Source organism: Mobula hypostoma, chromosome 31 (assembly GCF_963921235.1).
Source record: "Mobula hypostoma chromosome 31, sMobHyp1.1, whole genome shotgun sequence".
Classification (NCBI taxonomy): Eukaryota; Metazoa; Chordata; class Chondrichthyes; order Myliobatiformes; family Myliobatidae; genus Mobula; species Mobula hypostoma.
The window spans coordinates 2,463,247-2,490,429 of record NC_086127.1 but is presented as its reverse complement, the minus strand read 5'-3'; the positions used below and the strand labels follow the sequence as shown (position 1 = coordinate 2,490,429).

Genomic DNA, 27,183 nt, shown 5'->3' with positions numbered 1-27,183 from the left:
ATTATATAATAACTGAACTGTTCCTGTGATCCATTAGCCACTATGTTCTCCCATTCAGGTTTCCCATAACTATAACATCACGCTCAGAACTTGCTTTTCTAATATTCTGATCGAGTTGCCGATGACATCCGCCAATGTTATTCATTGATCCTTCTTTTCTTCCAGTTATCAGTCGGGTACCTATAATAATTTGCGAATCATTTCCTATCGCTAGCAGCCTCATGCTTAAATTATCTTTCAAATATATGTCTACTCCCCTAACTGCACGAATTTTCCGATCTTTCCAAATAAATCATTTAATGCTACATCCATCAGTATCCTCTGAGGTGATCATCAGCAATACTTTTTTATATATTTTTGTGTAAGAAGTGATTGGTAAAATTGATCCAGAGTACAACTCACTCACCAACTGTGGATTTGAACGCAGCATATATGCTTGTTTGTTTGCTCCGAGATGTTTGTCGTCGACCTTTACTGGTTACGTCGTGTCGCCTGACTTCATGTCTAGAAGGGGTGGACATTTCCCCTGCAGAGCGCTGATAACCGTGCCGATTATATATCTTTTTAAAACAGCAGATAGTACCCAGGCATCCGATGGTTGCTCCCATTATCAACAGGACAACAATTCCAAGAGGGATTCCGATATTTTGGCAGTTTTTCGCTGCTCCGTTTTCTGTAAATAGCGAATGACACCGATATTTTTGATCACATACCAATAGAGACGGAATTGACACACAACTACAAATGAACGTGCGATGTCGAATCCAGTAGGCTACGAGCCAGTTCTTAACATATCTACATAGTATTGATTCTGATGCTCTGATCACAAGTTCGGATTTAAGTAATATGGTACGGAAGAAACAGACAATTTCCTCTCAAAGACTTGCCTGTCATATTTAATTTCCGAAATTAAATGACGACTACTTGTCTAAAATTGAACGCAACATACTCACCAACCACAATCAAAATAAAATTTGTAGACACTCTAAATCTGACAACACACATAAAATGGTGGAGGAACTCAGCAAGTCAGAGAGCAATGATCGGAAAAAAAGCACATTCGACGTTTCGGGCCGAGTTGCTTCATTAGGACTTCTATTAGAATAATTCATCTTCAGAAATTTACCTTCGCTACCCGTCTGGCTTCGCCTCTCATCATTTTGGATGTCCCCCTTCCCCTTCTCGCCACCTTTTATCCTTCTGGCGTCTTCCCTCTCCCTTTCCAGATCCTGTTGTCTCAGAGATCGACTCAAAAGAATATCGCCCGAGAAGTCGGGAGTACTCTTCCATTGATGCTACCTGGCCTGGGGAGTTATTGCAGCATTTTGTGCGTGTTTCACCACTCACCAATAACAGGTTTGTTCGCAGCAGAAGCGTCACTTTTTTCATCCAGTAGCATTCTTTTTCGACCTTCATCAATTCTGTCGCCTCCGCCGTCGTTTTTTCCCGAAGAGTTGCTGTGAACTTTGTTGGATCTCCTCCCCTCGCCGTTTCCGAAATTGTCACTGGTAGATTTACTCCACCTCTTTCTGCTTTCATTATCTTCTTTGACATGAACATCGGACATTGCGGGAGCTTCCGCCGTGGCCCAACCTGAACCTTCATGGAGGAGATGTAAAGCTCAGGTTAACTTCAATAGTTTCACTGGACTGTGACTGTTAGCAACAACGACGTTGGAATTACTTAATAAATAAGAATGTGTACGACAGTGAATCGCATAGAAAAATAACAACGACAAACATTGCACATCCTGTGATGTTTAGTTTGAAGCAAAATCAAAAGCAGGGCGAATGAAGGATGAAAAAAACAATACACTTATGTACAATACTATCTCTCTCTCTCTCTCTCTCTCTCTCTCTCTCTGTATATATATATATATAAAGAATAGGTAGATGTAGATATAGATATACACATATCTAAGCTATTGGAAATAGTATAATATCTCCAATGGGAACACTGTGATGCATGTACGAATTGTCTGATGGATTGCGATTACAAACAGAGAGATGAAAAGCAATTAAAAAGAGAGAAAACGAATATGTAGACATTTATTTGAAACAAAAATAGAATGAATTTGGAAGCACCCAAAGATGTCGCTGAACATCAAGTACGATGTTGTCTTTGCGTAGAAAGGTTTATCACTAAAGTCTGTGAATTTTCAGCGTTTTCCAATGGTTGAGCATTTCACTGCAGTGCATTCAAGCGTTTTATATTCGCACTGTATTTGCTTTTGTCTTATTCCCTTGTATTATTGGGATTGGCTCTCTAACGGGTTTTAGTACAGTTATTCCTTTACATCATTTCAACATTTAACTGTCTCTAATCCATTTAAGGAAGGATGCTGGCTGAAGAGGTATCAATGAGTGATTGTACTCCACCAGATTGCATTTGTTGTACTCCATCCGTCGACGCTTATGACAGGGCAGACAGAACAGAGGATGTCTCGCATTATTTAAGCCAGTATCTACGAGTGACACAGGGAGGCAATGTGTCAAAGAGTTGGAATGAGGGATCAAGCACCAATTTGCTAGATTCTACACTTTTCAACCCACCTCCCCTTTCTTGCGCATTGTCTTATCTAACATCGATCACGACACAGTTTACAGCACATATTCTACTGCTCGTGAAACCCTGTGTGCATAGGGAGCATTTTGTTCTCCTCCAGAGATGCTGCCTGATTTGCAGTGTTCATGCAGTAGTTAATTTCTTCTATTCACACAACATAACGCCAATTTAAGTTCAATCGAAATAATAACAGTCAATACCGGATGGAAGCAAACTCACCTTCTATAATTCTTCCATCCACCGATATGCCTAGATGCCCCTCCTGTACGGTAGATGCTGGATCTGTACTAGATTTTTCTCTGAACTTCATTTCATTTTCGTTCCCAGCGCCGTGGATATCTTTGGCAGGCCGTGTTTCCGCTTTACCTGCAGTATCATCTTTACGTTTTTTATTTTGTACTTTATTTCTATCAGATTCATTTCCGCTGGGATGTTGTCCTTTTATCTCTGCGCCGCTCTTTGCCGCCATTTTGCGAGAGGTCCCACCGGTCCCTGCATAGAAAGTTTAACATGCAGCAGGAAAGTGACATCTGAAACAAAACATTTTCATTATCGGGTGCGGTGACTGCCGAACTAGCGGTATTTATATGATTAAAACCTATCATATATAAAATCGGCATGCGTCTCTCACTGGCTTTAGTACCGGTATTCATTTACATAGTTTCAAACTCGTGAACTAGCTGTCGACGCTTTTGATAGAGGCAGACTGAAACAGGACATAGCCGGCATTCCTCATGCGAGTATCTTTGCCTCACACTTCTGGGCAATGAGTTGAGTGAGTTGATATTGAACATCAAGCATCAATTTACAAGAGGTGAACATTAATCATACCTTCTCCTTGGCACATTTACCTCACCTAACATCGACTAGAACCATAGAACCATAGAACATTACAGCAGAGAAACAGGTCTTTTGGCCCTCCTTGGCTTTGCCGAACCATTTTTCTGCTTAGTCCCACTGACTTACACCTGGAACATATCGCTCAGTACACCTCTCATCCATGTACCTGTTCCAAGTGATTTTTTTAATGTTAAAAGTATGCCAGCATTTACCACTTCACCTGGCAGCTCATTCCGCACTCCCACCATCCTCTGTGTGAAGAAGCCCCACCTAATGTTACCTTTAAATGTTTCCCCCTTCACCCCTAAACGATGACATCTGTTTTTTTCTCCCCCAGCCTCAGTTGAAAAAAGTCTGCTTGCATTCACTCTATCTATACCCATCATAATTTTATATACCTCTATCAAATCACACCTTATTCTTGTACGCTCAAGGGAATAAAGTCCAAATCTCCTCAACCTTTCTCAGTAACTCAGTTTCGCAAATCCCGGCAACATCCTTGTAAACCTTCTCTGCACTCTTTCAACCTTATTAATATCCTTCCTGTAATTCGGTGAACAAAACTGTACACAATACTCCAGATTCGGCCTCACCTAGGCCTTATACAGGCTCACCATAACATTCCAACTCTTAAAATCAATACTTTCATTTATAAAGGCCAATATACGAAATGCTCTCTTTACGAACCTATCTACCTGTAACGCCACTTTTAGAGAATTCTGTATCTGTGTTCCCAGATCCCTCTGTTCTACTGCACTCTTCAGTGCCTTACCATTAACCCTGTATGTTCTACCTTGGTTTGTCCTTCCAAAGTGCAATACCTCACACTTGTCTGTATTAAACTCCATCTGCCATTTTTCAGCCCATTTTACCAGCTGGTCCAAATCCCTCTTCCAGCTTTGAAAACCTTCCTCACTGTGCACTACACCTCCAATCTTTGTATCATCAGCAAATTTGCTGATCCAATTTACCACATTATCGTCCAAATCATTGATATAGCTGACAAATAACAATGGACCCAGCACTGATCCCTGTGGCACACCACTAGTCATAGGCCTCTACTCAGAGAAGTAATCCTCCACTATCACTCTCTGGCTTCTTCCATTGAGCCAATGTCTAATCCAATTTACTACCTCTCTATGTATACCTAGCCACTGAATCTTGATAACTATCCTCCCATGCGGGACCTTGTCAAAAGCCTTGCTGAACTCCATGTAGACAATATCCACTGCCTTCCCTTCATCTACTTTTCTGGTAACCTCCTCGTAAAAATCGTATAGATTTGTTAAACATGACATAGCACGCACAAAGCCGTGTTGACTCTCCCTGATAAGTCCCTGTCTATCCAAATGCTTGTAGATCTTATCTCTTAGTACTCCTTCCAATAACTTACCTACTGCCGACGTCAAACGTAACGGCCTATAATTTCCCGGATTACTTTTAGATCCTTTTTTAAACAATAGAACAACATGAGCTATCCTTCAATCCTCTGGCACCTCACCCATAGATACCGACATTTTAAATATATCTGCCAGGGCACCTGCAATTTCAACAATAGTCTCCTTTAAGGTCCGAGGGAACATCCTGTCAGTACCTGGGGACTTATCTACTCTGATTTGCTTCAAGATAGGAAGCACCTCCTCCTACTCAATCTGTATAGGTTCCATGACCTCAGTACCTGTTTGCCTTATTTCCATGGACTGCATGACAGCTTCTTTCGTAAATACAAACGCAAAAACATTTAAGATCCCTCCCCCTTGCTTTATTTTGCTTCCATACATAGCCGACCACTCTGATCCTCAAGAGGACCAATTTTATCCCTGACTATCCTATTGCTCGTAATACACTTGTTGAAGCTCTTTGGATTATCCTTCACCTTGACTGCCAAAGCAACCTCATGTCTCCGTTTAACTCTCCTGATTTTTTCTTAAGTATTTTTTGCACTTTTTATACTCCTCAAGCACCTTATTTGCTCCCTGTTTCCCATACATGTCAAACATCTCTCTCTTCTTCTTTATCAGAGATCCAATATCCCTCGAGAACCAAAGTTCCTTATTCTTATTCACTTTGCCTTTAATCATGACAGGAACATACAAACTCTGCACTCTCTGCACTACTCCACACGCTATGTCCCCAATTCCAACATTCACACCTTAACTGGAATAAGTTATCGAGGCCAATTCGCGGGTGGGGAACATCAGTGTACGGCGGAAAAATCTAACCGTTCGCGTCATATGAGAAGAATTCATTCAGAAACGTGCTCAAGTCGTTGTTGCAGAGAGGCGTAACCACAAAAACCGTACCTCTATACCCCCTTACTTTAGAGTAGTATTTCAAATGCCAAACTCCCTAGATTCTCTACTGTCTTCAATTCGCCATTCTTTTTGTATAAACGAACGAGAAATGTTTACGACCATTCTTAAATGAGAGTCATTTAGTAGAAAAACAACCATGAAAAGTAAAATACGGAGAAAAACACACACAATGCTACTCGATCTTAATAGATCAGGCAGCATCTAGGGAAATGAAACTTCAAGCGGAAACCAAGTTCGGGAAAGCAAGGCCAGAATGAAAAAGGTTTGGAGAATGGGAAGCGGGACGATCAAAAAAGATGAGAAGTGACTCCAGGTGGTTGGGAAAGGAACAGGACTGGGGAACAATGAATTACATAGGAGAAGAGAGATTCTGAGAGATCGGATATACAAGATTTGGACAGCCGAAGGCTGATTAAGGATAGTCAGCTGGCTTTGTGTGTGGTAGATCCTGTTTAACTAATCTTGCAGAGATTTTCGAGGAGGTTACCAAGAAAGTAGACGACGGAAAGGCTGTGGATGTTGTCTACATTGACCTTAGGAAGGCGTTTGACAAGGTCCCACATGAGACGTTAGTTCAGAAGGTTCAGACACTAGGTATCCATGGAGGGGTTGTAAACTGGATTCGAAATTCTGTGTGTGGGAGAAGACAGAGCGTGGTAGTGGATGATTGCTTATCAAAGTGGAGGCCTGTGGTGTGCCTCAGTGATCTGTGTTGGGACCATTGCTGTTTGTTGTCTATATCAATGATCTAGATGATAATGCTGTATATTGGATCAGCAGGTTTGCTGATGACACTAAGATTGGAGGCGTTGTGGACTGCGAAGAAGGCTTTCAAAGCTTGCATAGGGATTTGGACCAACTGGAAGAATGGACCGGAAGATGGCAGATAGAATTTAATGCAGACAGGTGTGAGGTGTTGCATTTTGGAAGGACAAATCAAGGTAGGACATACACAGTAAATGGTAAGGGACTGAGGAGTGCGGAGGGACAAAGAGATCTGGGAGTCAGATACATAATTCCCTGAAAGCCTCGTCACAGGTAGACAGTGTTGCAAAGACGGCTTTTTGGCATCCTGGCATTTACAAATCGAAGTATTGAGTAAAGGAGTTGAGATGTTATGGGGAAGTTGCATAAGACATTAGTGACGCCAAATTTGGAGATTTGTGTACCATTCTGGTCAATTAACTACAGAAAAGATATTAGTAAGATTGAGAGAGTGCAGAGAAGTGCAGGATGTTGCCGGGTCTTCAGCTATTGAGTTACAGGGAAAGATTGAACAGGTTAGAACTTTATTCCTTGGAGCGGAGAAGAATGAGGCGAGATTTGAGAGAGGTTTCCAAACTTATGAGGGGTATAGACAGAGTAAGTGTGACTAGGCTCTTTCCACTTAGATTAAGAGAGACAAATAGAAGAGGACATGGGTCTAGGGTGAAAAAGGAAAGGTTTAGTTGAAACATTAGGGGGAAATTCTTCCCACAGAGGGTGGTGGGAGTGTGGAACAAGCTACCATCTGACGTGGTAAATGCGGGCTCACTCAGGTTTTAAGAATAAATTGGATAGATACATGATTGGGTGAGACCTGGAGCGTTATGGATGGATGCAGGTCAATGGGACAAGCGGAATAATGTTTCAGCACAGACTAGAAACGCCGAATGGACTGTTGTCTGTGCTGTAGGGTTCTATGGTTCTATGGTTCTAAGAGATTGGAAATGATTGGAAGCCAATCAAAATGAGCATCAGTTGGAGGTGATTGGGAGATATGGAGAAGAGTCAATATGACATCGTGGAGAATTTAACGAGCGAGAAGCGGGACTGAAATATGTTTTTTACAGTAAAGGAAAAAACATTATTCAAGACTGCAGATGCTACTCAATCAGAGAAAGAGTTTTTTGCTTCTCTGGCTTCCGTGTGCTCTCATCATGTCGAAAGAAAAGTGCATGGGCCAATATATCGGATGAGAATGTGGCCGGAAATTATGCAGGGGGAGTATGGAGCAGACGTGCTTGTCAACGCAATCCCCCAATTTGAGTCCCACTTGATCAATGGAGAGGAGTTCGCATCGCGAACACTAGATACATTGGACGACCCCAAGAAGAACGTTATCCCTGCTAACAGATTAGCAAGATGGAGTGAACGCAGCCATTTTGGGGAAAGAAGAGATGGGGCTGAGGGTTGCATCAAATGTGGTGGAAGGGAAACCGCATTCTTTGAAGTAAGAGGGAATATCTGATAGCCTGGATGAATAAACGACTCATCCTTGGAACAGATGTGGCACAAATGAAGGGCAAGGTGGGTGGATGCATGGTCAACGTAGCCTGGTGAAATCGGGATGTTTCTAAAACTTATGTAGATACTTTGTCTTCAGAGATGGAGATAAAGAGAACTGGAACGGTGAGGGAGGTGTCATAAATAGACCACTGTAATTTAAGAGCAGGGTGTAAGTTGGAGGCCACGTTAATGAAATTGACGAACTTAGTGTGCGTGCATGATGCAGCAGAAATTCAGCTGTTAATATCACAACAGACAGAGCTGGAGATATATTTTACTATGGAAGGCTTGATCATTGACTGTTCCACGTAGCCAAAAGACAGGGCAAGCATAGCTGGGGACCATGGCGTGTCCATGACAATACCGTGGTCTGTGGGGGAAAAAAAAGTGATTGTACCCGAAGAAAAGGTAGATGAGTAAGAGTAGCAATTCAGCCAGATACAATAGAGTGGTGGTTCACGAAAAATAAAAAATGAGCGGCTTGGCGTTAAGTGTAGCGTGAAAATGCATAAGCACCTCTTCTCCTCTGATTGACAAGTAAGACTGTGTTCACTCACATGTATATTCATTACGATAGCGTTCTCAAACCACGTAGGCCGAAAATAATCAACAGACATACATTGGCTTATTTCCGTTGAGTCATGCTCTTCTTTTTTTTTTGTCGATGTTCGATCTTCAATCATTCTGCTTGGTTCACTGCCGCAAACAATGTTGCCTACTATATTAGACACTCTCTTACCTTCTTGATCCACGTTAACATCTCCGGCCTCAAACGCTTCCGATAGCTGGTTGTAATTTCCGTTCCTGTTTTTCTGGCCGTGTTTCATTTCGTCGGCGTAATCTGCAGCCGGCGTACTTGCTAGAACATTGATTTGGAGAAATGTCAGTAAGGAAAGTGCAATAAAATTCGACAAATAGTTATATATTTGGTAACGAATTAAAGCGATAAGAAAAACTGAAGGATTGCATCTATATCTATGAACGGGCACACCGGAACACATGAGGAGAAGTGCTTGCCCAATGCTTTTTTCTTGGTGTTTTCCCTCTGTGCTCATGTCTCTGCTGTGGTATATTGGACACAACCAAGCACTTTTGATCTCAGTCATCCCATTTTGCTGCGTTTCTACCACAACGTTCTGAACCGTTTATTTTAATCCAAGTACCTATTGAAATATTATTTAGTGATAGAAGTTTTAATTCAGTGATTGGACTAATTCCATTAAATATTCTTAAACATAGGTAATTAAATAAAGAAAAAAGTTTAAGACACAGGATAAAATAAATGCAATACATACTGTATAGAAATAGTCACATCAGTATGCAAGCAAATACAAACTTGTCCAGAGCTAATGATTTGTGTCTGGCTTGGTGGGTAGAAGCATAGAATCATTAAATAAAACAGGGAAACATAGAACATCTACAACACATTACAGGTCGTTTGGCCCAAAATGTTGTGCCGAATATGTACCTTACCCTCGAATCTGCCGAGTATTTTCCTACTGCATTCCCTACCTCAAAGCTCCATGTACCTGTCTAACAGACTCTCAAAAGACTCTGTTGAATCTGTCCCTGCCATTCTCGCTGGCAACGAATTCAACGCATGTACCACTCACAGCCTGAAGAACCTATCTCTGGCATCCACCCTGTACCTCGTTCCAAGCATCTTTAAGCGATTCCCCCTCGTTTTAACTCATTCATCTCTGGGAAAAAAGCCTCCGGCTACCCACACGATCAATGCTTCTCATCATCACATACAGCTCTAGCAGGTCAGATCTCATCGTCGGTCACTCCGTGGAGAAAACTCCAAGTTCTCTCAGCCTATTCTCATAAGGAATGCTCTCCAATTCAGAAAACATCTGTGTAAATTCTCTCCCCTATTCTATAGTATTCATCCTATCGTGAAGTGAAATAAACGGAGCACAGTACTCCAAGTCGGTTCTATCTACGGCAGTATATAAACATTACAAAAAAAAAAAGTGCAGGAGTAGGCCATTCGGCCCGTTGAGCCTGACCGCCATTCAGTATGATCATGGCTGATCATCTAACTCAGAACCTTATCTCTGCCTTCTCTCCATACCCCCTGATCCCTTTAGTCACAAGGGCCATATCTAACTCCCTCTTAAATATAGCCAATGAACTGGCTTCAACTGTTTCCTGTGGCAGAGAATTCCACAGATTCACCAATCTCTGTGTGAAGAAGTTTTTCCTCATCTCGGTCCGAAAAGACTTCCCCTTTATCCTTAGGAGATAGAGCTGTACATAGCTGTAGTAACATTACCTCGCGGCTCTTTAACGCAACCCCACGGTTGGTGAAGGCCAAATTACCATACGCCCTCTTAACAACTTGTCAACCTACGCAGGGCCTTTGGATGTCCTGTGGACATAGACAGCAAGATATCGCTGATCGTGACACTGCCAAGAGTCTAATTATTAATATTATATTTTGTCTTTAAATTTGACATCCTCAAATTAGCCACTTCACACGTAAATGGATTTAACTCCGTCCATCACGTCAGGCTATCCGCAACACCCCCCAGCCATTGAGTCATCAACAAACTTACGAAGTCATTGAGTCATCCACTTCCCTATGCAATTTAAAAAAAAAAATTAAAATGACAAAGAGGAGGGATCCCAGAACAGATTCCTGCGAAACACCACCGGTCACCGGCCTCCATGCAGAATATTAACCACCCATAACCACAGTTTGCCTTCTCTGGTTTAGCCAGTTCTCGATCCACAAAGCAGTGTCTCCCTGGAACTCGTGCCTCATTGCTTTCGAACCGGCCTTGCATGGGGAAAGCTACCAAATGCCTTATTGAAATCCATATTTACTACATCTAGTGCTCTACCTTAATCAACGTGTTTTGTTACTTCATCAAAAATTCAGTCGGGTTCGTAAGACATGACCTGATCTTTGCTGACTCTATCGAATCAGATTATGTTTCTCCAAATGTTCATCAAAGTGCGTCTCAAGATCTTCTCCAACAACTTTCACACCACTGAAGTAAGACTCACTGCTCAATAATTTCCTGGGGTATCTCTACTCCCTTTCTTGATCAAGAGAATAATGTTTGAAAGAGTCCAGTCCTCTGGGACTTTTTCCCGGTCCTGTTGATGATGCAAAGATCATCGCCAGAGGCTCAGCAATCTCCTCTCTCTCTTCCCACAATAGCTTGGGTATATCTCGCCTGGTTCCAATGACTTTTCTAACTTAATACCTTTCAAAAAGTCCAACCTATCCTCTTCCTTAATTTTTATACATTCAAGCGGTTCAGTCCACTGTAATTGCCTTTCACTCGTGAATACTGAAGTAAATTATTCATTAAGTATCGCCGCAACCTCCTCCCGTTCTTTGCACCTGTTTCCACTCTCACTCCTGTTTGGTCCTATGCCAACACATCCTCTTGCTCTTCACATACTTTTGGAACGCCTTGGTGTTTTCCAAAACCGCGCTCGCCAAGGCCTTCTCGTGTCTCCTTCTAGCTCCACTAACTTAATTATTCAGCTCCTTCCTGACACCCTTGTAATATTTAGAGCTTTATCAGTGGAACTTTCTGGAACTTTTTGTAAACTCTTTTCTTTTTTATAGCTTTTCTACATTCTTTGTACACCATGGTTCTTTTACTTTACCATCGTTTCTCTGCCTCAATGCAGCATGCCTACGCAGAAGGCCATGTCAATATTCCCTGATAATTTTTCACATTTCTGCCCTGCATTTCCCTGAGAACATCTGCTCCCAATTTATGTTCCCAAATTCCTGCCTAATAGCGTCATATTTCCCTGTACTACAATTATTTCCAACCCCCACCCCGACAAATGCTTTGCTCCAATCCTTTTGCAGCGCTATGGAAAACGGGAACGATCTGTGATCACTTCCTCCAAAATGCTCTCCCACCGAGAGACCTGACACCTGCTGAGTTTCACCTCCCAACAGCGATTCAGGTACAGCCACTCTTTTAGTTGGCTTAACCAGGTATTGCCTCGGGAAACTCTCCTTATCACACCTGACCAACGCCATCCCATCTAAATCCCTTGCTTGAAGAAGATACTGGTCAATGGTAGGAAAGTTAAAATTGCCGATCACAACAACCCTAGTATTATAGCCCCCTTCCAAAATCTGCCTCTAGATATCTGTGTTACTATCAGGCCATCTACAAAAACATGCAGTCGAGTTATTGACCCTTCCTTACTTTGACTTTCGCACGATTAGTAGTGTAATTCCCGCACATCTTTTGCCTCCCTACCTAAAGCCCGGGGCACGCAGCAGCCATTCCTGTCCCGAGTCATTCAGGTCTCTGTAAAAGCCACAACATCATATTTCTACCTATTGATCGAAGCTATAAGTTCATCTGCCTTGCAAAAAACGCAACTTGCATTAATATAGACAGATCTCAAACCATATAGTTGCAGTCTTTATACACTATCGTCTGCCTATCTTTCCGCATAAACTCCTTACAATATGTCATTACATGTCCGCCAACCGTCCCACACTTGGGTCTTCAATTCAGTTTCCAACCTCTGCCTATCTATTTTAAACCCTTCCCAGGTTTAGGAAATCTCCCTCCCAGGATATTGGTTCCCCGCCAGTTCGGGTGAAACCCGTCTCACTTGTACTTGTTCCTTCAGTTAGTCCTGACGAAGGGTCTCGGCCTGAAACGTCGACTGCGCCTCTTCCTATAGATGCTGCCTGGCCTGCTGCGTTCACCAGCAACTTTGATGTGTGTCACTTGTACAGGTCACTTTTTCCCCAGACAACTTTCCAATGAGTGAAGATGTTGAAACTCTGCCCCTTACACCAACTCCCCAGCCACTCATTCATCTGCGGCATCTTCCTGTTCTGACCTACACTGGCACGTCAGACTGGGAGTAATCCGGAGATTAAGATCTTGGAGGTCCTGCTCTACAGTATGCTTCCTAACTCCCTAAACTTACTGCGCAGGACCTCCACCCCTCTCCTGCATATTGCATTGGTACCAATATGTACCACGAACTCCGGCTGTTCCTCGTCTCCTTGAAATATATTCTGTAACCGCTGAGAGACATCACGGACCCTCGCACCCTGGAGGCAACACACTATCCTGTTGTCTCTTCTGCTGCCGCAGAATGTCCTATCAGTCCTCTTAACTGTCTAGTCCTCTTTGACTATTGCTCCGCCTGATTTAAAAATACTTTTCTGAGGCTCAGAGCCAATCACAGTACTATTGGTCTGGCTGCTGTTGCCTTACCTATATAAATCATTGACTACAGCAGTATCCAAGGAATATATGTTGCTGAGATGAATGTCCAGAGGGTGGCTGTGCCCTGACTTTCTACTTCTTTTACCTCTTTCGGTGTTCACTCATCTACTTCCCGGATTCTGCACCCTGATTGCAAGTACCTGCTCAAAAGTCGTATCTATCAATTGCTCTGCCTCCCGAATGATGTGAAGTTCATCTAACTGGTGCTCCAGCTCCTTGATGCGGTCTTTCATGATCTCGAGTTGGCTGCACTTCCCGCACATGTCGTCATCAGATAGACTATCAGTGAATTCTCACATCTTACATTGTCCACTACCATATCCGCCACCCTGCCTGCACTGAACAAATCCTCTCTAAAATGTTAAGTTATGTGGTGTACTGTAGAAACTATAGAAACCATAGAAACTACAGCACAGCAACACGCCTTTTGGCCCTTCTTGGCTGTGCCGAACCATTTTCTGCCTAGTCCCACTGACCTGCACACGGACCATATCTCTCCATACACCTCCCATCTATGTATCTGTCCAATTTATTCTTAAATGTTACAAAAGAACCCGCATTTACCACCTTGTCTGGCAGCTCATTCCATACTCCCACCACTCTCTGTGTGAAGAAGCACCCCCTAATGTTCCCTTTAAACTTTGCCCCCCCTCACCCTTAACCCATGTCCTCTGTTTTTTTTTTCTCCCCTTGCCTCAGTGGAAAAAGCCTGCTTGCATTCACTGTATCTATACCCATCAAAATTTTATATACCTCTATCAAATCTCCCCTCATTCTTCTACGCTCCAGGGAATAAAGTCCTAACCTATTCAACCTTTCTCTGTAACTGAGTTTCTCAAGTCCCGGCAACATCCTTATAAACCTTCTCTGCACTCTTTCAAACTTATTTATATCCTTCCTGTAATTTGGTGACCAAAACTGAACACAATACTCTAGATTCGGCCTCACCAATTCCTCATACAACCGCATCATAACATTCGAGCTCTTATACTCAATACTTCAATTAATAAAGGCCAATGTACCAAAAGCTCTCTTTATGACCCTATCTACCTGTGACGACACTTTTAGGGAATTTTGTATCTGTATTCCCAGATCCCTTTGTTCCACTGCACTCCTCAGTGCCTTACCATTAACCCTGTATGTTCTACCTTGGTTTGTCCTAGCAAAGTGCAATACCTCACACTTGTCTGTATTAAACTGCATCTGCCATTTTTCAGCCCATTTTTCCAGCTGGTCCAAGTCCCTCTGTAGGCTCTGAAAACCTTCCTCACTGTCTACTACACCTCCAATCTTTGTATCATCAGCAAACTTGCTGATCCAATTTACCACATTATCGTCCAGATGATTAATATAGATGACAAATAACAATGGACCCAACACTGATCCCTGTGGCACACCACTAGTCACAGGCCTCCACTCAGAGAAGTAATTCTCTACCACCAGTCTCTGGCTTCTTCCATCGAGCCAATGTCTAATCCAATTTACCACCTCTCCATGTATACCTAGCGACTGAATTTTCCTAACTAACCTCCCATGCGGGACCTTGTCAAAGGCCTTACTGAAGTCCATGTAGACAATATCCACTGCCTTCCCTTCATCCACTTTCCTAGTAACCTCCTCGAAAAACTCCAACAGATTGTTCAAACATGACCTACCACGCGCAAAGCCATGTTGACTCTCCCTATGTGCGATGTACTATGTGCGATGTTCTAAAATACTTAATACTGTTTGAGCTGTCAAGGGCATTATGCATTATGGCGTAAGAAACTGTCGAGTGACCTTGGGGAGATTCATAACTTCACCAGAGGTCAAGGGATATAGTGTAGGTAAAAACATCTGAGGGCCGTTGGTGAGTCAACTATTATAATAGCGATATTTAAAGCGAGAGACGAAAGATTCAGTAGATTAATGTTATCTGCAATCCAAAAGAAATGTAGCATAACACGTGCTGCTGAATATCAAAATTACTTCTGAAGGAATTTCAGAAATAGTTTTCTTCAGGTCAATGCTTATTGTAAAATGGATATCGGCATTGCCTTTGAAACCAACTTCTCTATTGTCTTGCGAAATAAGAGGGTGAGAATAATCAGCATAAACATTCTCAGAAATCAACAACTGGAGTGGCGATATTGAAGAACAGAGATGAAAGATATAATAGCAAATCGTGACGTAACCTTATCAATATAAGTGTCGTCTATGTATAAATATTACACATAAGCAAGACGTAGAGACAGCTTTACTAACACAATTGAATATACACTTGTTCAGATAGACTGATATTCAAATGTAAAGGTTCGTTATAGCGACAAATATAGATTTACAACTACTTTACTTATGCAGATTAATTGGAATGGATCATCTGAGGTAAATGGACATTTCGGGATCTACGGTTCATTGGGGATTCAACTGGTGCTTCGATAACCAATGGGTTTCGTATCTCTGTGTCCTGGTAAGCTTTAATGTGTTGTTTGTCACATCGGTTAGTTCAGATAAAGGCTATGTCCATTCCGTCAGAACCTCTGTGAATCTATTTACTTATTTGCATGTTTAATTTTAATTCTTTCATTTAGATTTTATTCATTTATTCCTTGCTTTCTCTCATTTGTCCCTTCTATCTATCTTTCCTTTTCTGTCTCTATATCATTCCTCCATCACATCTTCCGTTTTCTTCCTTCCACATGAATGACTTCCTTGTTGAGCAATTATTTGAAGCAGCATCAGGAAATTTTCATAAATTCATCACCTCGTGTGCAGTTATTTTTTTTTCCTGTTCCCGTTCCTGATTTAAATGGATGTCAGTCAGTTAATTAAAGAAGCCCAGAGTGATTTCTCGTAAACTTTGTTCAGAAACGAGTCTGTGTGTGTGTGTGTGTGTGTGTGTGTGTGTGTGTGTGTGTGAGCGGGTATGTGTGTGTGTGTGTGTCTGTGTGTGAGCGGGTATGTGTGTGTGTGTGTGTGTGTGTGTGTGTGTGTGTGTGTGTGTGTGTGTGTGCGTGTGTGTGTGTGTGTGTGTGTGTGTCTGTGTGTGAGCGGGTATGTGTGTGTGTGTGTGTGTGTGTGTGTGTGTCTGTGTGTGAGCGGGTATGTGTGTGTGTGTGTGTGTGTGTGTGTGTGTGTGTGAGCGGGTATGTGTGTGTGTGTGTGTGTGTGCGTGTGTGTGTGTCTGTGTGTGTGAGCTTTATTCTCTTTCGCCCTCACTTAATTCTCACTTAAATCTCTTATAAGGTTTAAGATAACAAATGATCTTGATTTGAGAATTTAGCATTTCACAAGATAGAACAACTAATAATTAGAAAGGTATGGTATTAGGAGGTGGCACATGACTGGTTAAGTACTTATTTGCAAAACTGTTATCAGTATGTACATATAAACAACTCGAATTCAAAACTTTGGCGGGTAACTTGTGGGGTTCACAAGGTTCAGTGCTTGGTCCATTGCTGTTCATTTTGTATATAAACGATATATGTATGGTTTCTCAGACATTAAAATATATATTCTTTGCTGATGATACAACTATATTTTGTAGTGTGGAACATCTGAAACAACTTTTGTACACGGTGGAGAAAGAACTAAAAATTATAAAGAAATCGTTTGATACCACCAAATTATTACTGCATCTAAGTAAAACTAAATTCATAATATTTGGAAACCGTGTACCAAACTCATATAGTAACCTGAGAATAAATGATGTTGAAATTGATAAGGTATCTGAAACAAAAGTTTAGGAGTGTTAATAGATAATAAATTAAGCTGGAAACCACATATAAATTATGTCAAAGCAAAAATGTTAAAATCTATTGCAATACTGTATAAAGCGCAAGATTTGTTTAATCAGGAATCTTTGTATACATTATACTCTTCAGTTTAAGTTCCATACATGACCTACTGTGTAGTGGGGTATAGGGAAATTAATGCAAAACAAATACAAAGTCATTTTTTTCTACTCCGAAAGAAAGTCATACGAGTTGTAAATGAGACAAGTTATTATGAGCCAACCAATCCGCTATTTGTTCAACTAAACACTTTAAAATTCAGAGTTTTCGTAGATTTCAAAGTAATTCAAATTATGTATAAAAGTAAAAAAATGGACAGCTATCACAAAGTATCCAAAGGTTGTTCAAATGAGAGAAGGTCAACATGATTTGAGAGGAACATGTATATTTCAAAAGCAAGGATAAGAACAAATATAAAAAATAAATGGTTGCATTTCAGTCAAAGGGGTGAATATATAGAACAATTGTAGTGGGAATTTATAAACATGCACCACATTTAACAAGTTTAAAAATATTTAAATAAAACTTAATGAACATATATACATGATATAAAATGAATTGGAGTAATGTAAATAAATGATACTTGGAAATGGATTTTGTGTTGAAAGATTATAATGTTTTTGTTTTCTGACGGGGTCTCGAATTACCCCGATGAACTGTACTTTTGAAGAGAGAGAGAGTGTGTTATCTAGCACCGACATCTGTTTTCTAAGAGAGACAGAGACGAAGACAGATTTGGTTGATGTTACGGGTTTTCTGCAGCATGTTTACATTTTTACGTGGGCACTGGTTTCAGATTCTGTATTCTTACAGAGAGAGAGGGGAGGAGCTAGTTGATGAACAGCTAGTAGCTGGTACGGTGAGATAAGTAGAACGTCAGATGATAAACGGAAAAACACATGGTTTTGGGCACTGAATGAGCTTTGTTGTGCCCACAGAAAAAGTGGCTTTTGGAGGATCGAAAGGCAGATCTATCAGTGGATCTCGCAGTGTGAACAGGACGTGACCGGTGGGGAATTATTTCTGTGGCCAATCCTCGCCTGGGTTGATAATTCCAACACAGAAGAACGGTCCCCTTGTGGTCATAGTCGGTGACTTCCAAAGGATTTCGGAGGACAACGGGAAGGTCGACGGCGTCAGCTCACCTGAAGACTCAAATCTCTCCCTCACTCTCTCTCTCCATCACTACTCAACTCAATACCACGAACTGATCTTTACTCATCATCGTAAGACTATCTATTTGCCACTAGCAACACTCACAACACGCTGGAGGAACTCAGCAGGTCGGGCAGCATCCGTGGAAACGATCAGTCAACGTTCCGAGCCGGAGCCCTTCGTCAGGACTGAAGAGGGAAGGGGCAGAGGCCCTATGCAAATGGTGGGGGGAGGGTGGGAATGCACATATATATGCATTAATTGATCACCCGTGTGATTTACCGGCGTTTATATTATTGTATTGCGTAGTTACTGATAAATACCATTAGTTAATAGCAATACTGGACTCCGAAAATGTTTTCCATTGCTGTTGAATCTTTAACCCGTCACAGGGTACATGAGAAAATTTGGGCCTGCGTCCGTGATATGAACAAATTGGTTGGAGGGCTTGTTTGAATTGATTGGCAAAAATCCCTTGTGATTTGCTTGTGTGGATTGATTCCTGGGATGGCAGGACTTTCATATGAAGAAAGACTGGATGAACTGGGCATGTACTCGTTGGAATTTAGAAGATTGATGGGGGATCTGATTGAAAGGTATAAAATCCTAAAGGGATTGGACAGGCTGGATGCAGGAAGATTGTTCCCGATGTTGGGGAAGTCCAGAACGAGGGGTCACAGTCTGAAGCCTTTTAGGACCGAGATTAGGAAAACTTCTTCACAGAGAAAGTGGTGAATCTGTGGAATTCTCTGCCACAGGAAACTGTTGAGGCCAGTTCATTGGCAATATTTAAGAGGGAGTTAGATATGGCCCTTGTGGCTACGGAGATCAGGGGGTATGGAGGGAAGGCTGGGGCGGGGTTCTGAGTTGGATGATCAGCCATGATCATAATAAATGGCGGTGCAGGCTCGAAGGGCCGAACGGCCTACTCCTGCACCTATTTTCTATGTTTTCTACGTCAGCAGAAATGGAGTTTGAGGATAGTAAGTTTGTAGCAGGACCAACCCCTGAGGCGTTGGATAATGCTAAAAGGGATGTGCTGTTGGCAATTGCTCAGAAATTAAGACTAAGGAGAGCTCAGGTACAGACGGTAATAGCCCAGCGTTATATAGCTCAGGGAAAGTTTGCTGAGGAGGTGTTAGAGGTATTCGTTGAAGGTAAGGTACTTTCTGGGGCTGAGGTTCAGTTACGATGGAAATTGAAATTAAAACAGCTGGAGGCTGATGAAGCAGAAAAGCAGACGGTTCATGAGGCAGAGAAACGGGGAGAAGAGGCAGCTTGAGATGGAGTTGGTGCGGCAAGGGGTTCCAGTGCGAAGCTGTAGAAGGGAGCCGGTTGTACCGTTTAATAGTACTCAAGAAATTAATTTGGTACTTCCACTTGAGGAAACAGAAGTAGATAGGTATTTCCTACATTTTGCAAAAGTGGCCATAAGTCGGAACTGGCCGAGACATCAGTGGGCGGTTATGTTACAAAGTGTGATTAAGGGGAAGGCCCAACGAGATTATTCGGCGTAGTCTGTTGCAGACGCAAATGATTATGAAGTAGTGAAAGGTGCTGTACTTAACGTTTACGAGTTGGTCTCAGAGGCAGACAGAAAAAAGGTTCCGACATTTGAGGAACCCTTGGGACCGCACGTATTTAGAATTTGCACGTGAGATGCAGATGCACTTTGATCGTTGGTGTACCTCCAAAGGGGCAAGTGAAAATATTGACAACCTGAAGGAGTTTGTACCGATTGAACAGTTTAATGGTTGCGTTTCTGAACGTATAAAGAAGTATTTAGATGAGAGAGAGGCAGCGGCACTATCAGAGACTGCTAGATGAGCAACCGAGTATGCCTTAACTCATAAAGTTAGATTTTCTTCCCACTAGGAATTACCAAAAGAGTAATAGAGATAATCCACTGGCTAAACCAAAAAAGTAAGCCTGGGACTAGTGACAAATGTAAGGATGAAGGAAAGCAGTCGGGGGGAACATTTCCCAGTTTCAAGTATTATTTTTGTGGGAAACTTGGTCATATGGCGTCCAATTGTTTTGCTATGAAAAGGGAAAGAGGAAAAGAGAGAGAAAACTCCAAATGCCTGCGATCTGACGGTTAAAACACCGCTGAAGAAGGAGGGGTCTGACGGAGTTCAAGAGGGACTGGAGAGATACATTTCAAATCAGTTTGTGTCTGTGAAGGAGGAGTGAACCCCAGTTCCAGTAGGAATCTGGAGAGATACTGGAGCTTTTCAGTCACTGATATTAAAGAGTGTTATGGAATTTGGTGCTGAGACTGGTGGAGTAAGTATTATCAAAGGCATTGGAAAAGAAACTGAGGCCGTATATTTGCATAGGATAATTTTGGAATCCAGACCAATCACAATAGGGGTGCGATCTGAACTACCGATAGACAATGTTGATGTCTTACTCGGTAATGACCTTGCAAGTAAACCTACTGAGTACCCTCCCATCGATGCTGATGTGTATCCCGCATGCGCAGTGTCCCGAAGCATGTCCGAAAAGGCTGCCGATGCTAATGTTGATTTATCCGAGACTTTCCTCCCGTCCCTATACCAACAGGACTTAGAGGTTAGTAAGGCTGAGGAGAGCAAGAAGGAAAGGAAAGACTTGTCTTTATCGAGGAAGGAATTTATAGAGGAACAGAATATAGATCCTGAAGTTGTGGCTTTAAAAGAGACAGCTCTCTGTGAGGATGAACTTCAGAAAGATACAGTGGGATACTACCTTAAAGATGGGGTGCTGTTGAGGAAGTGGAGACCAGCCACTGTGCCTGCAAGTGAGAATTGGGCTATTGTGCATCAGGTAGTGGTTCCAAAGGTTTACAGGACTGAAATTTTATCAGGTAGTGGTTCCAAAGGTTTACAGGGCTGAAATTTTAAACCTGGCCCACAAGACGCCTTTCGGGGGACATTTTGAAGTAAAGAAGACTGTGCACAGGATTGTGAGGGAATTTTATTGGCCTGACGTGAGGAAAGATATTGTCAATTACTGCAGAGGCTGTGATAAAAGTGAGGTGGTGGGAAAACCAAACCAGGCCATCCCAAATGCACTACTTCGGCCGATACCTGCTTTTGGTGAACCTTTTTCTAGGGTCATTGTGTAGGCCCGTTGCCAAATACTGCAGCTGGTCATCAGTACCTGCAACAATTATGTGTGCTGCATCTAGGTTCAGAAACATCCAGACCAAGACTGTGGTAAAGACACTCAGCTAGATTTTCACACTGGTAAGTTTACATAAAGAAATTCAATCTGACTAGTGTAGTATCTTTACTTCAAGTACATTCCAGCAAATAGTTTCTGAGCTGGGGGCTAAACAAAATATGTTATCTGCCTACCAACCGCAGTCTCAAGGGGTTTTGGAGCTGTTGCATTCGACTTCAAACACCATGATTAAAACTAACTGTTATGAGAATGACAAGGACGTGGATGAAGGCATACACTTATTACTTTTTGCCGTGAGAGGCACCATTCAATAGTCCCTGGAGTTCAGCCCTTTTGAGCTAATTTTCGGCCATAGACCCAAAGAACCTCTAACCTTGCTCAGGGAGCAATGGTTTAACCTAGAAGTGTGTGTCACCGTGTTAGATTATGTTTCAAAACTTCGCGAAAGACTTAACGAAGCTTGTGATCTTGCCAAGAAAAATCTGCGAAACTCCCAAATTAAAATGAAACATTGGTTTGATAAGAGAGCGAGGGAGCAGGTGTTTGTGGTTGGAAATAAAATGTTGGTGCTGTTCCCTCTTATGACCAAACCCCTCCAAGCACAATTCTATGGAACATACCACATAATTAAGAAAATTGATTCTTTGAATCATGTTATTGAAACTCCCGACAAAAGGAAGGTGACCCAACTGGTACACGTAAATATGCTGAAGCCCTATTATGATCCTGAGACGGTACCAATAAATACTGTTATTGAAACAAATGGGGCTGAGGAATTTGGTAATGAGGTACAAGATCATTTTACCAAGCTGAATATTGTATCAACAAGACTTGAGAATTCCACTATTTTGAAAGACCTTGCTGATAAAGTCTGCCATCTAGAGCCTGCACAGAGAGAGTAATTGCGGGAACCAATTAGCAAACATAATGATTTATTTCCTGACATTCCAATAAGGTGCACCGGTGCAGTGCATGACGTCATTATAAATTCAGCGGAGCCCATTCAACAGCATCCTTACAGAATTAACTTAGAGAAAAGCAAAACAGATGAAAAATAAATTGGCTACATGCTGACAGCCGGTATCATTAGGCCCTCTACCTTAGAATGGGCGCCGCCCTGCGTCCTTGTCCCTAAGCCGGACGGTAGCATGGGATTCTGCACTGACTACAGAAAAATCAGTATAATAACCAAGATAGATGTTTATCCTAACCCGAGAGTGGATGACTGTATTGATAGAGCAGGAAAGGCTAAATACCTTACAAAGATCGACTTGTTAAAAGGATATTGCTGTGTTCCTGTGCAGAGTAAGCTAAAGACATATCAGCATTTGTGACACCATCCCTGTATGAGTACAATGTTTTACTCTTCGGGATGAAAAATGCTCCAGGGACATTTAAAAGAATGATGAATTCTGTGATTAGAGGTTTAGAAAATATTGATGATTTAGTGGTATGGAATAACACGTGGGAAGAGCATATTGCAGCGGTAGAAAAAAAAACCTGTTTGACAGACTTCCCAAGGCCAATCTTACCGTGAACCTCGCTAAAAGTGAGATTGGCCGTGGCACAGTTACATATCTTGGCTATGTAGTAGGCCAGGGCCAACTGGCTCCTTTACAGGCCAAGGTTTAAGCTGTTGCTGAGGTTCCTGTTCTGACTGGCAAGAAAGCTTTAAGAAGATTTTTGGTAATGGTTGGCTATTATCGTAAGTTTTGCAAGAACTTTGCTGACATCGCTTTCCCCCTAACACAACATCTAGGGAAGACTAGACGTTTTATATGTAGTAATTTTTGCCAGGACGTATTTGATCGCCTGAAAACCATCCTGTGTTATCATCCTGTGCTCAAGGCACCTGATTTTTGCCAAGCCATTTTCTATCGCAACAGACGATAGTGACGAAGCTGCTGGGGCAGTACTGTTACAAAAGGGAGTAGATGACATTGAACACCCAGTAGCCTATTTCTCAAAGAAATGTAATGTGCAGCAGAAAAAAAAAATATTCCACTGTTGAAAAAGAATTGCTAGCACTTATTCTGGCTTTACAACATTTTAAATTCGATGTTTGTCCTGCCGAGAGACCACTTGTGGTTTACACGGATCACAATCCGTTGGTGTTACTAACTAAGATGAAGGATAAGAATAGACGATTGTTCAATTGGACTCTGATATTGCAAGAATATGACTTAAAAATCTAACACGTGGAAGGTGCTGACAATATTACAGCTGATTGTTTATCCAGAAATTGTACACGTTTTCGCTCTGTCATCTGATGATTATATATGTATTGTTTCAAACTCTGAAATTTTCAGTTAAACAAAAAATTTTCCTTCGTTAAAATTATTTTTTTTGAGGAAGGGGATGTGGCGGGGTCCTGAATTACCTCTATGAACTGTGCGTTTGAAACGAGGGAGAGAGAGAGCGAGAGAGAGAGAGTTGCTTAACAACCATATCTTGTTTTTAAGAGAGACAGAGAGGAAGACAGCTTTGGATGATGTTATGGGTTTTCTGCAGCACGTTTACACTTCTACAAGGACACTGGTTTTAAGCTTCTGTATTCTTACAGAGAGAGAGAGAGGGGAGGAGCTGATTGATGGACAGCCATTGTTCGGCACTGTGAGATAAATAGAAGGTCAGATGACAAACGGACAGACGACATGGTTTTGGACACTGAATGAGCGTTGTTGTGCCCGCAGGAGAAGTGGATTTTGGAGGATCGATCAGTGGTTCTTGCAGTGCGAAAATGGCGTGACCGGTGGGGAGTTATTTGTGTGACCAACCCTCGCCTGGGTTGATAACTCCTACACAGAAGAACGGTCCCATTTGCTGTGGTCACAGTCGGTGAATTCTGAAGGATTTCGGAGGACAACGGGAAGTTCGACGTCGTCAGCTCACCTGAAGACTGCAATCTCTCCCTATCTCTCTCTCTTTCTGCATCACTACTCAAGTCAATACCACGATCTGAACTGAACTTTACTCATCATCGCAGGACTATCTATTTACCCCTAGACTTGAAGGAGATTGATTTTCATATATTTCCGCGCGCGCGCACACACAAACACACACACACACACACACACACACACACACACACACACACACACACATATATATTCATTGCTAACCTGTTTGATTTACCTGCATTTATATTACTGTATTGCGTAGTTACTAATAAATACCATTAGTTAATAGCAGTACTGGACTCCGAAGGTGTTTTCCATTTCTGCTGGATCTATAACCCGTCACGGGTTAGTGACAGTTTTCATGTGATGATTGACGCCAAATATGTTGTTGTATAAGTAAGAGGTGTAGGCGTAATAAGCGGTAGCTTCAGCCTAAACCCTTTCGGTCTATTATAAAGAATATCTATGTTTTTATTTTAAGTTGTTATTGTAATTTTGTCCTATGAAATCATTGTTTAAAATGATGCTCTTTGTTATGTTTGTACTGACCGAAATAAATTTCATTCATTAATTCATTCATTCATAATGTCGAAATATTTGATATGATTTAAAAGTTAATGACTGGTTGGAAAAATACTAAACCAATCTTACCATTTTCATTCGACGTAGTTTAACTATGAATTGCACCAGTGCTTCTCAAAACTCCACTTACCTTTTTCATTTTCATCTCCTGCATGGGTTTCTGGATCGTCTATTTCGGGCTTTTTTATTTCGTCTCCATAACTTTCAGCTGCTTTCGAAGGCGTGTACAATATCGAGTCAGTATCTGATTGAAAAATGTTTCATTGTTACATATGGAGAATGTAGTGATAGTCTGAAAATTGTCTATAACATGGCATTGATAACACTGCAAGATCAGTTTACTGATGAAGTAAAATACCAATAAGACCTTGTTCCGAGTTATAATTTATCTGGCCTCATTTTCTAGCCGTCCTATATCAAATCTTTTACGATCCAGTTTGATATCGTTTTCTAGCATGTTATCATATTCCAAATTTACCCTCCCTATGATTCTTTTAGTTGCTCTCTGTTGACTTTTAGAACCTTCCCAATCCTCTCTCTTCCTTCTATTTTTTTTCCATTTTTGCATGCCCTATCTTTTGCTTTGATATAAACTTTGACTTCCCTTGTCAGTCAATGTTGTACTATTTTGTCATTTGAATATGTCTTCGTTTTTGCAATACATCTATACTTTCTCATTTCTTCCAAGAAACTCACGCCATTGTTGCTCTACTGTAACCAACTCCACCTACAGCATGTCTTCCTAATTTATTTTCACCAACTCTTCTCTCATACGACTGTAATTTCCTTTACTCCACTGAAAGACTACTACTTCAGGCTTCACTTACTCCCTATCAAATTTTAATTTTGGGGGTGGGGGGAGGACTGCCATCAGAGTTCTAATACGCTTGCAGTTTCTTAACTGAACACAGAAGGATTCAAACTCTCCCGATTCCATGTCAAATATTTCTACTGATTTGATGCCACTGTTTACCAGAGAGCGATGCTACCCCCTCTGACTACTTTATTCTTCCTCCAATACAAGGTGTAACCTTGGGCACTTAATTCCCAACTACAACCATCCTTTACCCATGATTCGGCGATAGACACAAAATCATACCTGACAATGTGTAATAGTGCAACAAGATCATCCACCTTATTCTTATACTTCCTGCTCTAAGATATAACAATATAACAATTTCAGTAGTGTATTTGTTACCCTTTTTGATTCTGCTTCTGTGAGCAGGACACCCAATGCTGCTGCGCAGGATGACAGTGCTGTTAAGAAGGCGTAAGATGGGTTGGCATCCATCAACAGCGGGATTGAGTTCAGGAGCCGTGAGATAATGCTACAACTATATAAGACCTTGGTCAAAACCCATTTGGAGTATTCTATCCAGTTCTGGTAACCTCACGACAGGAAGAATGTGAATACTATAGAGAGTGTGCAGATGAGATTTACAAGGATGTTGCCGAGACTGGAGAGCATGCCTTATGAGAATAGGTTGAGTGAACTTGTTTTTTTTTTCTCCTTGGAGCAATGGGGAATGCGATGTGAACTGGTAGAGTTGTATAAGATGATGAGAGGTACTGATTATTGGGATAGGCAGAGGCTTTTTCCTAGGGATGGAGTGGCTAACACTAGTGCGGATAGTTTTGAGGTGCTTGGAAATAGTTAACAGGGAGATGTCAGGGATAGGTGTTTCACACAGAGAGCCTTGCGTGCGTGGAATGCACTGCCGGCGGCTGTGGTGGAAACGGAGACAGTAGGGTCTATTCTAGCAACACACAACAAAGTTACTGGTGAACGCAGCAGGCCAGGCAGCATCTCTACGAAGAGGTACAGTCGACGTTTCGGGCCGAGACCCTTCGTCAGGACTATTCTAGGCTGTTTCTACGGTAGGTTAAATGGTCGGCACAACTTTGTGGGCCGAAGGGCCTAAACGTGCTGTAGACTTCTATGCTCTATGTTCTATGTTCTAATTACAGTAACTATATATGTATATTCAACAGTGAATTTCAAATAGAGCAACACAAATAATATAAAATAATGTGGTATGTTTATGGGTTCAATGCCCATTTAGAAATCGGACGGCAGAAGGTAAGATGCTACTCCTGTATGGCTGAGGGCGGACTCTCCAGCTTCTGTACGTCCTTCATGATGGCAGCTACGGGAAGAACATATGTCCTGGGTGTGAGGGTCCTTCATAATGGACGCCTCCTTGCTGAGACACCACTCTTTCCTGATGTCCTGGATCCTGCAGTGCATAGTCCCCAAGATGGAGCTGACTAACGTTCAAGTGTTCTGTTGCTTCTGTCCGTCCTGTGCAGTAACCTCCCCCATCATACCAGACCGTGTTGCATCTTGTCGGATTGTTAACTACTGTATATGTATCGATGT

The 27,183-nt window shown here is 41.9% G+C and overlaps 1 protein-coding gene across 15 annotated transcripts in view; it reads right to left on the bottom strand.

Moving 5' to 3' along the window:
• The window catches only part of LOC134339996 (uncharacterized), a 147,507-nt gene that overhangs the window by 85,454 nt on the left and 34,870 nt on the right, over positions 1–27,183 (bottom strand). For all 15 annotated transcript variants that reach the window (XM_063036837.1, XM_063036838.1, XM_063036842.1 and 12 more), the window contains exons 6-10: positions 24,934–25,047; positions 8,728–8,847; positions 2,785–3,057; positions 1,348–1,599; positions 407–673 (exon numbers count right to left, since the gene is read on the bottom strand). In XM_063036837.1, the coding sequence (XP_062892907.1) occupies positions 407–673; positions 1,348–1,599; positions 2,785–3,057; positions 8,728–8,847; positions 24,934–25,047 (1,026 nt within the window). The remainder of the gene's footprint in view (positions 1–406; positions 674–1,347; positions 1,600–2,784; positions 3,058–8,727; positions 8,848–24,933; positions 25,048–27,183) is intronic.